General features: G+C 43.6%; 2 protein-coding genes across 5 annotated transcripts; one reads left to right on the forward strand and one right to left on the reverse strand.

Annotated features, from left to right (window-relative positions):
- Positions 1-13: 13 nt before the first annotated feature.
- Positions 14-11430, reverse strand: lnx2a (ligand of numb-protein X 2a). Of its 4 annotated transcripts, none has more exons than XM_068304086.1 (11): positions 11331-11430; positions 8101-8650; positions 5013-5257; positions 4790-4927; positions 4413-4612; positions 3325-3735; positions 3077-3250; positions 2561-2738; positions 2252-2477; positions 1787-1945; positions 14-773 (listed from the first exon to the last, which is right to left on the reverse strand). In XM_068304086.1, exons 2-11 carry the CDS (start codon positions 8502-8504, stop codon positions 638-640), a joined length of 2271 nt encoding a protein of 756 aa, XP_068160187.1. In that variant the 5' UTR covers positions 8505-8650; positions 11331-11430; the 3' UTR covers positions 14-637. The 4 variants fall into 4 exon arrangements, with proteins under 4 accessions (XP_068160187.1, XP_068160188.1, XP_068160189.1 ...); XM_068304087.1 differs by lacking the exon at positions 11331-11430 and adding an exon at positions 9817-9897; XM_068304088.1 differs by lacking the exon at positions 11331-11430 and having other exon boundaries at positions 5013-5294; positions 8101-8232.
- A 614-nt stretch (positions 11431-12044) lies between these two features.
- Positions 12045-14870, forward strand: si:ch211-140b10.6 (protein POLR1D-like). The gene is made up of 3 exons (XM_068304197.1): positions 12045-12178; positions 12618-12692; positions 13140-14870. Exons 1-3 carry the CDS (start codon positions 12153-12155, stop codon positions 13474-13476), a joined length of 438 nt encoding a protein of 145 aa, XP_068160298.1. The 5' UTR covers positions 12045-12152; the 3' UTR covers positions 13477-14870.
- The last annotated feature ends 274 nt before the right edge of the window (positions 14871-15144 follow it).

Here is a 15144-nt window from a genome sequence, read left to right on the forward strand (position 1 = left end):
TCGATAATCCTCTGAAGGAAATGTTTATTAAACAAACGGAACACACACATTCACACACATGTATAAAACCGCAGCTGATGGGACAGCTGTGTATCGTGGTGATGAGGCCTAAAGGCAGCTGTGCCCCAGGGTGTGGCAGGTTTCTAATAAGGCCTGAGGCTAATTCAGATGGGTACAACGCTGGTGTTGCTGAAAGTCTTGTTTTTGAATCGCTATAGGTCGTTGATGATGGGGGGGGGGGGTCACAGGCTACTAATATTTTAATGTTCTATCTGTAACGATACATCCACCTGATCACAGCCCTGGATTCTATAACTGCCTGGTGAGGTGATTACAGCACAGATCGCCATTTCTCCCTGCGGGATGAACACACCATGACCATATGATCTCAGCAGTGTGGTTATGAACGCAGTCTGTCGAGTGACGCGGTTCGATCCGGATCAGTTCCCATCTGGTCAGGACAGGCCTGGTCCTGGTGGGGTTACTACAGTTCTGAATGCTTTTGGTCCTGGATTAAGCCCAGTATGGAGCGATGGACATTAGCATGTACCAGTTCACTTTGGCCAAGGTTGTTCCCGATATAGAACGTTCTGGTTTGACTCTGCAAGGTGCACAGCCTGCTTTTGATGTGGCCCGGCTATACCAGACTGCCGGGCCAGGAGACAACAGTCAGCGCCACCCGGCTGCGCTGCTCCTTCAGCATGGGGACGAGTGCTGAGTGGCTCATTCCTGCTGTCGATAAACCATTGACCGCCACGATCATGTCACCACACCTAGGGTGACACCAAGAGACAAGTCAGAATGGATTATAAACGGCTCCGTATTGGAGAGTATTATTGAAAATACATTGAAGAATGAGGCTGGAAAAAACAAATGTTTTTGCTTCTGTCAAATATTTTCAGACATTAAAAACGACATGAATTACGACTTCTCTAAAAACAAATTCACATACATTTTGTGTATTATTTACTCAATTGGATTTTTTTAAAATAAACAGTTCCAAGTGAAAATATTTGTTTTTAATTTTAGACATTTGTTGTTTATGTACTTTATAACTTAAGTTGTAACTTCTTATATTTTATGATATCAGCTTCTGATTAGTTATTAATCACTTCAAGGAATAATCAATGAATTAACTGAACCTATTTTCCATTAATTTCTCACAAAATGTAAAATTTGACAAAAATATTCTCTAATTTTTGAAAGTCACTGATTTTCTAATTTATAGTAGCACTATAGGGTTATTAAACTTGACTCACACTAGAATATTGTGTATTTCTTGGGGAATATTTTCCAAAAAGTTTATAATGTGTAAAATTTACAGCAGCAGGTGTATGCATATGTGTAGGACTAAAACTAAACAACCAAGAAAAGGAATATTTCACTCGAGATAGTTATTTTTGATCCATCAGGGAGCTCCTCAGCCCAGAGGTTAATCAATGTTAGACATACTGATGTCACATTATTGGAATCTTTTCTTGCTTTGATTAAAGAATGAAACAAAATTTGTTCACAAGTGTGAAATTATAGACCATCAGGAGATCTATCTTCAATTCTTTTAGAGAAAACAAAGTGAACGAAAAGCACAGAGGAAAACATGACCCAAAGGAAAATTACATTTAAGTTAAAATCAAAAATGAGGAAAAATATGCATGGGTGTGGCTTTTAACTGCACACATTTGTCTGCCACAAATTAGAGACATTGGTTTATCTGTCTGCTAATTTCTAGTGATGCTACAGTTTCATGAGCCCCAGACAGTCATTAAAGGAGCAGCTGATCACTCACTTGAGGCGACCATCATAGTATGCAGGAGTACCAAGCACAATGGTCTTGATGAAGAAGGCCTGGTTGCTGTGGCTTTCCTCGTAGCCCCCGACGATGCTGAAGCCCCAGCTGCCTGGGTGGCTCCTCCGCAGCACAATCTCATGGCTGCTGTGAAGGTAGCTGCAAGGCAAACAGAGATAAATGATCGCGACAAGATCAGTTTTACACTATGGAAAAATTCTAACATTGAGTGTATAAGCCAGTATCATTTAGAATAAAATGTTTTAAATGCATGAAGTAGGAACTGCATATGCATTTGTCTTGTATTGCCAGATTTAATCTATTGCCAGATAGATTAAATGTATTACATTACTGATGGTATGAATCCCTGACACACCTTCATTTAATCAGAGGGTGAGCTTCAATAAAGGCGGATTTAAGAACTAGAACTTCATAGATCACCCTTCTTCTGCTCTGCCCACTCACCTGGGTAACCCCAACCACATGACCCACGACGGGGACCAGTTTGCATCAAAGTCGCTGTCATGCGTGTGCGGCAGCAGCTCGTCACGGTCGTGTTCTTCCAGCATGCTGACCTCCAGCACCCGAAGCTGGACTGAAGGAGAGGCAGCGCTGGCCTTCAGAGTGCCCACGGCCTCCCCGTGGCTCAGGTACGTCAAGTCCTGCCCGTTGATGCTCAGAAGAACGTCACCTGGAAGAGAAAAGAAGAAGCTGTGCCGTATGATGTAACACCGACTTTGGTCATGCTGTCATCATATCTGATCTAGTACTCACCTCTTTTGATCCGTCCGTCCCGCGACAAGCAGCCGTGCGGTTGGACGCTGGTCACAAAAATCGGAAGTTCCCCGCTTTTGCTACCCCTCCCTCCTGCAACAGTCATGCCCAGAGACTCGTGGGGTTCCTTCTTCACAGTGATGTGTTTCTCCTTACAGGTCACACACTGGGAAAGGTCCTTGGTATAATCACATACATCAGTGTGTCAGTTTTCAACGATTTTCGTCATAAAACAGGAAAAGGAGTACAGCTGGTTTAAAGTCTAAGAAAATACCTCAGTTAAAGAGGAATTTGAATCAATAATACATTGTACGATTTTCATTGTTAAAGTCTGGGTTTCACGTCACAATCTGATTTCTAGAATCTGAATACATGAAGCTGAAATGTTTCACAAAATCACATAAAAAAAACATTAAAAATCTTAAAAGTCCTACCAAATTATAAACACAGTAGTGAACACACACACACACACACACACACACACACACACATATACACACACAGACATCTGCTCACTCTGTGAGTGCTGGTGCGGGACAGGTGTATGGGCACAGGACTCGGGGTGGAGCTTTGGTTAGGCAGGAAGTGATCAAGGCAGTAGAGGTCTCTGGTGGAGCTTGATTTTGGAGGTGGAGGTGGAGTTGGTTTGCTGGGCCGATCAATCAGAAGGTGGACTCTCTCTCCACTGGCCTATAGGAATACAGAATCTGTGTTTCGGGACAGTTTCTTTGAAATCTTTACCTTCTAACTAAATGCATCCTGACCTGTATGATTTGTGCAGCCTGCTCTGGGGTGCCGTGACGTAGGTCTTGATCGTTGACCGCCAACACGCGGTCGTTCCCCCGCAGTCTGCCATCCTTTGCTGCCAGGCCTCCCTCCAACAGATCCAACACAAACACCCCTGACTCATCCGTTCGCCGCACAAGCTTGATCCCGAGCTGCTCTGACGAGTCCCGCTTGTGCAGGGTGATCCTCAGCGTGGCGGGGCTGGACGGGGTGCCCTCAGGGGTGGGGCAGGGGGCGTGGGGAACAGCAGGGGTGGAGGAGGAGGAGGGAGGCGCCCGGGAGGCACAGCGACGTTCTCTCAGCACAGTCAGCTGCAAAGTGGTGCATGGGCGAGCCAGCGTGGAACGAGCAAAACTGTGGGGGACGTTACTGATGTCCACATTGTTCACCTTGGGAAAGCAAACTTGGGGCTATTAGTGAATAAGCGTGTATTCTGTTGTATATATGTAAACACAATTACACTACAGACAAAAACAGTTTATGTAGTTGATCTGCAGCAGATATGGAGCCACATTAGCATTCATCTGGTAATCAGGGAGACAGTCCACTTTGGTTCTTCACTCCTAGAAAACTGTTCTTTCCCTCTAGCTGCTAAAGCCTCAACTGTTCCCATTAACATTTTATGCTGCCGTTAAATGCTGGCCAGATGGTGTAGCGCGGGTTTATTTTAGCTTTCCCTCTGAGCACAGCTGTCCAGAGATTACACTGAGGAAAACAGAGGGAATTAATAAGTTTGGGTGCCCTAAAGTTAAAATACTCAAGACGCTGCGATGTATGTATGATGGCAATGCCACACAATTTTTCAAGTGTCCCCTTGTTGAAATAAAAACATTAGTTATAGAAGATTTAAATGGAAAGTTTGGTTTGGAGAATCAGAGGAATGTAAAATTTGATTATACTGTAATCCCTGAACCTGACATAAAATCCAATATTCCAAATCATTAATAAAGTGAAGCTCCAAAGTTTTGGAAGCTGCTATCCTGTGTCAAAATGGGTTTGAATATTTGATTCAAATCACATTCTTGATCAAAAACCTGCCGGGGAGGCACACAAGAACTCATATTACCTGTAATATCTGATCCCCGGCCAGCAGCCTCCCATCTCGTGCGATGACCCCGTCTCTGTACACTTCCTGAATAACGACGTTGATGAGAGGCGTCTCGTTTCCCCCGACAACGCTGATCCCTAGCTCCACGTAAGGGTTCGCCCGGTGGACCTCTATGGCAGTAATCTCTCCTTCAGGAAGCAACGGCAGCTTCACACAGCCTTAATGGACACACAAATCACATTACACAGCTGCATTTCACATTTCCGCATCCAACGTAATGTTGCCCAAATGTGATTATCCCATCGTCTAAGAATGCGGCTCTCTCATAAAAGATAAGTTGCAATGTTTAATATCTCAGCTTTGTAGCGCTCGGCCCTCCAGGGGAGGATTCATACCCTCTTCAGCAGAGAGAGGTGGAGACTCGGGGCAATCCCAGCCAGAGGAGGTGGAGCTGACGGAGCGGAGAAGGTGGATGCAGGGATTACTGAGGGGCCGTTTCACCCTGGGGACCACACACTCCAAACCTATCACACCTGAAGATATGAAGAGATTAAACCTATAGCTCAGGGGCTGATTGCAATTTCAATCTTTTCACTTTGGACGAGTGTGTCTCCTCACTTTCTTCCTCAGTGCTCTCCTCAAAGGCGGGATTGTCTAGACCGGCGTCGTCTGTCCACATGGGCCCATTGTCGCTGGTGTTATTGATCCTGGAGGGCGGAGAAGGTGTGCCATCCCTCAGTTCTGTCTGCGGGGAGCTGGGACACCTAGGAGACCTGGGAGGGCTGGTCACAGTCGCTCGTTCATCGCCGCTCTCACATCGAGGGCCGTCCATGCTCGTCTGCTGACAACGTGTCCCGGGACACCTTTCACCAAGCAACAGGTGTCAGTTTGTTAGTCCATCTGACGTGTAAAGAAAATCAGGTTTAGCATCAGTTAAGTCAACGTAACGTTATTGATCCCACCAGGGAAAAGGTCTTTCTGCTTGGCCCCTATTTGAAGAAATTTAGAGTCAAGACAGAGAATCAGCACAAAGCAGGTTCTGGAAACGCAGGCAGAACACAGATCTGTCAATGTTGACAGAGAAATCACCAGAGAGCACTGCTGCACGCTCTGATTATTCTATACTTACACAGATTACACAAGTTAAATGAGAGAATACATGTCGGGGCATGATGAATGTATGCATACCTAAGCATGTGCATGTGTATGATTTCCATTGTGAGACATGTGCATGTACAGATTGGAACAAAACAACATAAATAACTGAAGAAGTCCATAAATGCTCTCAAGGGTCGGACCAACCAACTTAAAGATATATACAGTTTGCAATAATATAAACAAAGAAACCGAGCACTCGTTTGATGAGCTGGAACCAGAAGTTTGGAATCATGACTTAAATCTCGGTACATGGAAAGGATCAGACTTTCTCTGGTGCTCTTTTTTTTAAAAAAGAAAATAAACATAAACATAAACTTGCTTGAGACGGATTCATTCTGTTTGTCCCAGAAATAGAAGCTCAATTAAATGCTGATAGACAGACTCAAGGGATCAGCATGATCTCACCCTTAACTTAAGGACCTTAAGTTACTCCAAAGTACTCACTCTAAGTGGCAGCAGTATGAGCTGGTTGCATTATTGAAACGCTTCTGTGCTTCGTCACAAAAAAATCAAAACCATAACAGGTTTTACCCACAACTAACAGTCAGCAACTAGCAAATGTGAGGTATCTTGTAGAGCTATGTGGAATAATACGATTTTCATTTCTTGATTAATACTCTTTTGCATCTCATTTTGATAATAGTTGTAAAAAAAGAAGAAGAAAGAAATAAAGAAGAAATGCTTGTTTGTAATGTATGAAATTTCTCGGGACTGTAATTCAACAAGGCTACTTTGCAACAGTGAAAGTAGCTCAGCTCTCACACAACATCAGTAACAAGATCAGCCTGCACAGCTTGTCCACAGTGGAACTCTATAGCCCGGCACTCTCGCCTTTTAATCTAATGTCCAGCGATGCCAAATCCTCAGTATAAACAATGTTGACTGACAAAGTCACACAGCGACAGCACGCTCTTTGGTCTTGTTAGCATCTAAGGCTTGAGTCATCGGGGTAGGGGAGCAGCAAAACACACAAGGGCAAAAAGATTTTTCCCAGAGATCTTAACGAATGTCGTATTAGTCCTCAGCGTGACCTTGTTTGATCTGCCTTAATCTTTCCCTGTCTTCTTGATACAAAATGATGTGTGCAGCCATTTCTGTGATGCATCCCCTGGGACATTGTGGCTGATTTACAGGTCTGGAGAAGGAGACTAGCAAAGTTCAAATTGTTTGCAAAATATAAATTCTGAGAATTTCTGAACAAGAGAATTGGCAATAATAGGAAAAAAATAAAACTCATTTCCTCTCATTAGCTAAATTCACAGGAATTAAAAGACATCCTTTCACACTATGATTTGCTGTTGAGGCTTCACATAATAGAAGAAGTTTATACTGACTTTACCTCTCTGCTCTACAAATTCTACTTTGAAACTATATTCTAACTTTTGCCACCGTCTTGTAATTGTCACTCTGATGGCCATTCAGAATGTAATCTGACTTTAAAGATATAAAATTGTCAGTCTGAGCCAGAGGAGTCCTGACAAATCAGCTGACTCACAAAAGCTTATCATCAACAGCTTGCTGGTGATAGCTTGTTAGTATGAGCTTGTTAAGAGAAATCTTCCTCACTTAACTGAGGTGTTAAGAGATCACTGGATAGCAAGACAAAGGCTAAGAGTCATGACAATGGATGGCTCCTATGTGCTATTCCGCATGTTCAAAAACAAAGTTAAGTCATGAAAATATATATTTACAGCTTGACCCTAAGCGCTACACCAAGAAAATTCACCTTCAGAAAGAAAGAAAGAAAGTTAAAGAGTTTAACTGAGAGGTAGCTGGAAGATGGAAGAAATCAGTGAGACACAGGTGACTCCGTGCCACCCTAAGTCACGCTGACCTCACTTCCTGCCCTGTTGGACTCACCACAGGCCAGGGTTGCCTTTGGCTGTTTCACAGAAGAAATGGTTGAACAGGTCTCTGGTGTTGAAGTTGCTCAACATGGTTGCAGAATGAGAACATGGAGCTCATAGTCTGCCAACCCATGACTGCTGTAGGAAGCCACTAATCCCCTGTCACATGACCCTCAGCCCAATAATCCCCTCAGGGTCTCATAGCACCTGGTCCAAATGGGCCAAAAGCCAAAGTGTGTGGATGGACAGAAATCACTGAGATTGGGGATGGGGCATAAATCTAGACGGAGATCTATGATACCTGAAGAACGTTCCTCCTATAACAAGGTGATGTTTTTAAATTGCTTTTGGTTTCCAGTAAATAAAACTCCAAAGTAAAACCCATTAACTTCAATTTAAAAGGTGGCTGATGTGTAACAATTAATGTTTGTTTCACAAATTAGCTGAATGAGTAATCAGGATCCGAACTGTTAAAGAGTTATTTTCTGCTGAAGATCAATTCATAAAACAATTAACCCTTTCAGCTAAAAAGCATCAAACTCTCTTGTGTCCTTGGCAATGGTCACATGACTCCTACAGCTGCATTATTAGACTTAGGAAATCCATGTTGCCATGCATGCATTGAGTTTGATCAGTGAATACGACAATGATTGCACTCACAAAAGTGTTGCTTTATCATATCTGCAATTGTGCTTTATTACCTGTGCTTGAGGTGTGCCTCCAGGTCGCATCGTGGCATGCTGAGGGAGCACACCGGGGTCAAAGGGCAGGATACAGACAGCTTGTCTAGTAGCTTGTGCACCAGTATGCTGGATCTACGGCACGCCTGCAACTGCAGTCGTGTCCTGTCCAGTGGGCAGAAGTCCCTTTCCTGGAGGAAGCTGCGTAAGCAGCGAGCACAGAAGGTGTGTCCACATGGCGTGTCCAGCGGCTGCACCAGCGGCTGCAGGCAAATGTGGCACACCAGGTCATCGTCCACATCCAGACGGTAGTTGTAAAGATGGTTCTCCCAACTGCGGTGGATCTGGCCGCATTCAGAACACAGAGCCTCCAAGGTTGGTTCCACTGGCGCAGCTAGACCCACCTCACTCCCTGGGCTGCCCATCTTTGCTCCCTTCAGCTTTGGCACCAATGAATCCAGTGGGGCGGCGATGTTGGGTAGGGTACCACACACTCCTATCCCATAAGCTTTGCAGTATGAAATGGTTGAAGAGAGGACAGATGCCCCCTGGTGGCTGATGGCACATTACCCTGCAGACCGGAGGCAAAAGCATGGGGTTAAACAGCTGTTTCAGAAAAACAACAAGTGTCCGATTGTGTGCCTGTGAGTTTATTCATGTGGCAAACGCTTTGTGCACGTGTACCCATGTGTCTACATGAGATCAAGAGTGGATTGTGTGTGTGTCTGTGTCAGTGACTGAGATTATATATTGCTGCTCCTGTCCACTAATCTGGCTGTATAATCTCTCTTTTGCTCTCGCCTGCCGCAATCTTCCAATTCCACAGAGAGGGAATTATCTGGGATTGAGGCACAGAGAGGACACAGATCAGATGAAGTGGGATTGGGAAAGCGGCAGAGACAGAAAGTAGTGCCAGCAGGAGGCCGAGAAGACGGAGAATGGAAGAGAAGGACATACTAGAGATTACAGATTATAGTTTTGTATTTTGGATGACAAGTACAAAACCATTGCATATCTCCTTGCAGTGTTAGAGTGCAGTTTATTTCTCGTCCCGTCAGATCATTGCCGAGTCCAAATCAGTGACACACCTTCATTGTTGGCTAATCATCTTGCCACTGTCTAGATTTTCTCTGAATTTCTAGGTCATTCATGTTGCTGTTATGTGAAGTCCTCTCCCTGACTATCACCATCACAGATTCACCATTTTATTCATTTTGCCAACCTCATCAGTATCAGCAGAATCATCAGAATCATCAGTCACCACCACCACGTGGTCTACACTTCATGTGGGATTTATCTTGCTGCCATATTGTGGTAAATGCACCTTAATCTCTATCTCTCTGCTACGTCTAAGTCCCAAAGACTTTCCAACCCAAACACATCCCATATCTGCTGTCGTGTAAATAATCATTTTTTGTCACATTCACTTGACCCTCCTGCATATGACCCTGAAAAAAAGGAGGGGGTAGTTGTAATAAAAATCTAAAAATCTCAAGAACCACAAAACTTAGACTGGGATGAATGTATGTAAGGCCCTGAAGGGGAAAGTCAAAACAGAAGTTGAAACAAAACAAAAAAAGTAAACGTCCCCCTGTAGTTTTAGACTATTTCTGGTTCGGGTCATGGCCAGATTTTTTCCTCTGCAACACAAAGCGAACATGCCCAAAGCAAAGTCTTGAAATATTGCACTGCACAGAGGAGAGTGTGTCCCCAGAGCCGGTGCACTATCATTCAGACCTTCAGACGATCCACCCGCTGTGGGTGTGGGTCCACCATCGGACAGTAGGGGGCGTGCCTCAGCGCAAAGCAGACCAGCCAAGCCACAGTGACTACCTGCCTCTGTTGCAGCGGGGGTCTGCTCCTGTCTCCATGACGACCTGGAGCCTGCTCTGTTCAGTGGGGCTTGACATTCAGAGTGTATCTGGAGAAGGATGCAGAGGAGCCACACAACAGATGCATTTCCCTCAGCAGGATGCTCTGCTCCCACCCCCCCCCTCTGAAAGCTTGTCAGACAGCCCAGACGATGACGAGAGCATGCTTGGATCATTTTATGTTGTTGCCTCTGCCCATTTCTTTGACAACCTGTCTCTCCACTGAGCGGTAGTTACTTATTACAGCCTCCTTTAAGTACGTGCTCCTGTCTGTGTGTGACTGGATGCTTCTGTCTCCATCCCTCAGCTGGACATGAATTAATCATGAGGACACAAGGCTTCTCTGTTCCTATAACAAAGCTGTGACATCACCACATCACACACACACACACACTGTCACACACACGCACATACTTGGAGCGATCCAAGCACAAGTCTACGCAAGCGAAAGCAAAAACATACACGCACAAGATCTTTTCAGGTAGTGCTAGATGACGTGAATAGTCTTTATCAATAAGTAAAATCTTCAGTAAAGCCTCGGCCATGAAAGCACTTAAATCTATTTTAAACTCTGCAGCAACAGATTCCTTTGCGCAAGTCATTTGAAGACTGACAAAAGCTTATGAAATGTATTTCATTTAATCCCACCGTGTGTGTGTGTGTGTGTGTGTGTGTGTGTGTGTGTGTGTTTGCAGTTACTGTATTGCTTTCTATATTTTAAAAAAAAAATCAAATCCTGGCTCTGCACATGTCTGGGTTTGTTTTTTGTTTTTTTTGCGCGTGGTTTTAGACATGGCAATTTACTCCTACAATACAGGACAATCCATGAACAAGAATTACATTTTAAAATAAAATGAGACGATCTTTTAGGCCGCAGATCTAAAATAAAAATTTATGACGGCTTCGTCCATGTAGCCAATAAACCCAATCTCGCAGTCTTTTATCCCTGAAAAATAAAAAATAATACAAAGAAATGAAGAATGACAGATATCGTCTTGTACTAACAGGCCCGCTGCTGTACTGCTATGTCTGTTGCAATAGACCACCCCCCAAACAACCAGACAAGCAATGATTAAAAAAATAAAAATTGATTGACAAAATGATTGAAAATTGAATTATTTTTCAACTGTCATAGTCCAAATCAACCTCGACAAGGCACCGACTAAAGTGTTATGATCTATAAGAAAAACGTGATCGTTGAGCATATTTGTTTAGACAAAAGCATTTTTTGATCATTGCTCCCATCTGTCTGACTCCAGCCCACCCTCCACAAGCCGAACAGCGGGGACAGATGAAGCGGCAATTTGGCAAAATCTATGCAAAACTGGCCACAGTAACACCGTTCATGCAGGACCTGAATACATGCAGATGTTACGTTACCTATCCCGGCTGCTCCCTGGCGCCGTGTACTCCTGCCCCAAAGAGGGGGGCGATTATTTGCTGCGGGACCTCAATCACGCATTCACCGCAACGGGCCGTTCCGCAAACCCAAACGAAAACGCCCCCGTGCCTTTGGCAGCGTTGTCCCGCCCACCGCTGTCCGTCAAAGGTGCTGGGCGGGGCTAGTGGCTGTCAATCCCGAGCAGATTTAGGTTAGTTTCCAAACGGCCTGCCTAATATTAAAAAAAAAAAAGTAAAAAGTAAAAAAAACAAACAAACAGGATTTTCTGTTGGCCAGCAATAACATGTGATAAAAGACAATTAAATAGAAGTAATTTTGCCTCTATTTGTGTGTTTCCTTTTTTCAATAGTGTCGAAAATCAATCCATTTTAAATGCAAGACATGGTTCAATAATTAATAGGCTAGTGCACTTTAACTTGTTAAACCCCATTTTCACATATTGGACTATCACAATACTACGGATGCATGGGTACTGAATAAGCAATAGCCTATTATAGCACATTAGCTTTCAAGATGCAGAATTGCATGTCTAACGGGTTTGAATACTTCAGTATTTTGTTCAATTTGAAGCGCAAATAAATGAAAGTAAACTCACTTAAAAAACATTTTGCTCATTTTTTTTTTTAAGAACGGGGGTTGAAAATAGCATTTCGTATTAATCGGGCATTTACTACGGACAGCACAAAAAGGGTCCTCATTCGATGGACCTCACGCAGAAGTAAACAACGCAGATGTTGGGCTAATTATCGTGATGTCGTTGATTCTAGCGGATTTAATTACATGTAATTGATTTGGACACGATGGCAGAGGAGAGCGACCTGGAAAAGTATGTAATTATTTTAATGTTCGAAGCCCAAGCTAACGTTTTTAGCCGCCATCTGCACACATTCCTGTCGAGTTATCTCTCAACACCCATCCATCACTAGGGAGCGATATTTTTAGTGGACACCTGTGGTGAGCATTGTGTTGTAAAACGAGCACGACTGTGTGACGTTACTGGTCCTAAGGAAACACTTTCGCTGGCTGCTTGTGCTGTTAGCGGTTAAAGGTCGGCTAAATCAGGGAGTCGACTCTGCCGAGATTCTGCTGATTCAGCAGCTCGGGTCAAACCAGGACACCACCGCCGTCCCTCGTCCACTGCTCACTCATGATTCTCTTTACACTTTGCATGTCTCTATTATCTCCTCCTTCATTAAAGGATTCCTCTCTGTCATTCCTCATGATATATATATATTTTTTATTTTTTTTCCTGTCGTCCCTTTCAGGCGCGCAGTAGAGGAGCTCCTGAAGGAGACGGACAGGGCTCGGGTGAGAGCAGAGACCATGGGCCCCGCAGGATGGTGAGCCCTTTTCCACACTGTAATTAATAGACTTGTGGCTCAAACTTTAAAATGTTATAACACTTTAATTAGCTGAATGTTTATTTTTTTGACTGCAATGTCCGATTGTGATGACTTCACGTTTTATCTGTACACAAGCAAATCCTTTTCCCCAGGGGTTTGTGGATTTTCATTATACAGATATTTATAATTTAAATGAGCTGATTATTAATACTGATATAGGCTTCATGTACATGTTCCTTTTAAATGCAAAACACGTAGCGGATTGGCAGTAAAATCTTCCTGTATAGTTTTATTGAAGATGAAATTGAGTAACGGAAAAATATACAAATATTAAGACAACATAATTTAATTGCAATGATATTGATCCATAATATTTCCATCAGAGAAATGCATTGTTAAATTGCACTTGGTGTGTCACTGTTAAGGCTGTGCTCCCTCTGTTAGGTTGAAGTGTCCCCTGCGGAGCACCAACAAGCGGTTCCTCCTCAACACGTTACGTTCCACTGGTTTGCAGCGGCGCGTCGTGGAGCCCAGTGACGGAAACTCCACCACAGGAGGGCGCCTGAGGAGGGACTCCCCGGACAGAAGCCGCGACCGGAGTAGAACGCCTCCCAGAAAACACAGAAGCAACGGAGGGCATTCAGGCCATAAACATCATCACAGGGACAAAGATGAGAAGCAGGATAAAGAGAGGGAGAGGAGTTACAGGCACAAGGACACCAGAGAAAGGAGACATGGAAGGGAGGATCATAACAGAGACAAAGACAGACTTAATGAGTAGAGACTTTACAGAGGCTGCTCCTCCATCCATCGTCACAGAGGTGAACCTTCCTGAAGGCTCTCTGCACTGTTAATACCCCTTAGAGACATATCCTGTTCATCTTTCATTCTGGAAAAAGCATCAAAGAAAGAGCTGTAGAAGACATTTATTTAATGTTTTTATTCTTTCTCATGGAGGAATACACTTACGCAATAGTTTCACTGGCATTTTGCAATTTACAACCATTTTGACATTCTTTTAATTCCTGTAAATGGCTCAAAAAATTATTTGAATGTTCTTTTTTCTGATTTCCTTTTGATTTGACCGTTAGCTTAGGGAATCCAAAAGACTACAAAATGTCTTAAACCAATTTTTTCCTTTCCTCTAACATTAATGAAGACTTGTAATTTGGTTTCACCTGCACTGGAAAAGGTTTGATTTCAGTTATAATATCATTACCCTTTTTGAGTCTTTCTTCACTGGTCTCGGTGTTTACTTATGCCATGTCGCCACTGGATAAGCTCAGTTTATCGCATGTCCAATTTTTGACATGTACTGGCTATCAGAAATGGTTTTGTTTGTCAAAGGAGAAAAGAACATCTTGTTTGGACAGTCCCTTGTTTGTAAGACGTGGTGAATTCATAGTGATTCAATAAGGCTGTAATGGCAACAATGACTATAATAACATGTGTAACTCTTACAATAACATATAGTGACACCTCGGTTTCAGGACAACTGGTGGACACTCAAGCGTTGAATGTGTTGAGCTGATGTTTTGTCTCTCCTATCCATTTAGCCTGTGTTTAATTTTACACTCTTATTGTTCCCCCATCCAGAGAGCTTTATAAACGTTGTAAATGCCCGTCTCTTTGGCCTGTATTACCTATCGGCCTATTATATGAAATCTTAACTACACTACTTCCTGCTTCAGCCATTATGGACAATTCTTCATATGGAGTTGCAGCTAAAATGCGTTTAACGCCCTCATGCTTCATAAATCACGTTACAAGTCCACTACAGGAGAGAACGGCCCCAGTTAACTGTTTCCTTCCTCTTTGAAACAATGATCAAATATAAACACCATTAAGCCATATTGCAGAGGGTGATTGGTATGGAATTGGTTTACTCCAACTTTATTGCACCGCTGAGTGCCCCATTAAGATACAATGGAAAGTGCTATAATTGCTTTTGAAGAACTCTGTGCAAATAGTCGATTGATACACACCATCCAGGTAAAAGCTCCACCGTCTTCTACAATCATCACGAACAATTAAATCGCACCAGTCGTCTGGCAGAGGCTGAGAACGCCGCATAAATATTGAGGGTGCGCGTCGTGGAGACACGCTGGACGCGCACTCCGGTTAATTGAGTTGTGTTCCGCTCACTCCGGCCCAAATTGTTTCCCCACGAGAGGTGTTGTTTAATGGACCGAGCAGACACCTGCTAAAGGCTAATGGCCAGCAAACATGGCCAGAGTGCAGCGGCCTCAGAGGCGCTGTTTGTTGTGTCCGAGGGCCCTCTTTGCGCAGGTACCCCAAACGCGCTAAATGGTGTTAAATGATGCATTTAGAAAAAAAAGTGTAATGGGTACATTTATAAGTGAGACAAGTGTCAGTATATGAAAAAAAAGCCAACTGTAACAGACTTTGTTGGTTGTTTGAGCTTTTAATCCGGGTTTCCCGGACAACT

The sequence above is a fragment of the Antennarius striatus genome, chromosome 20 (assembly GCF_040054535.1).
Source record: "Antennarius striatus isolate MH-2024 chromosome 20, ASM4005453v1, whole genome shotgun sequence".
Lineage (NCBI taxonomy): Eukaryota > Metazoa > Chordata > Actinopteri > Lophiiformes > Antennariidae > Antennarius > Antennarius striatus.

Coding starts and splice junctions, on each gene's coding strand:
- lnx2a (XM_068304086.1), bottom strand. CDS start 8,504: ATGGGCAGCCCAGGGAGTGAGGTGGGTCTAGCTGCGCCAGTGGAACCA. Junction 4,928..5,012: donor GGAGAGCACTGAGGAAGAAA/GTGAGGAGACAC, acceptor TCATATCTTCAG/GTGTGATAGGTTTGGAGTGT. Junction 2,739..3,076: donor CCCGCACCAGCACTCACAGA/GTGAGCAGATGT, acceptor GATTATACCAAG/GACCTTTCCCAGTGTGTGAC.
- si:ch211-140b10.6 (XM_068304197.1), top strand. CDS start 12,153: ATGGCAGAGGAGAGCGACCTGGAAAA. Junction 12,179..12,617: donor GAGGAGAGCGACCTGGAAAA/GTATGTAATTAT, acceptor CGTCCCTTTCAG/GCGCGCAGTAGAGGAGCTCC. Junction 12,693..13,139: donor ACCATGGGCCCCGCAGGATG/GTGAGCCCTTTT, acceptor TCCCTCTGTTAG/GTTGAAGTGTCCCCTGCGGA.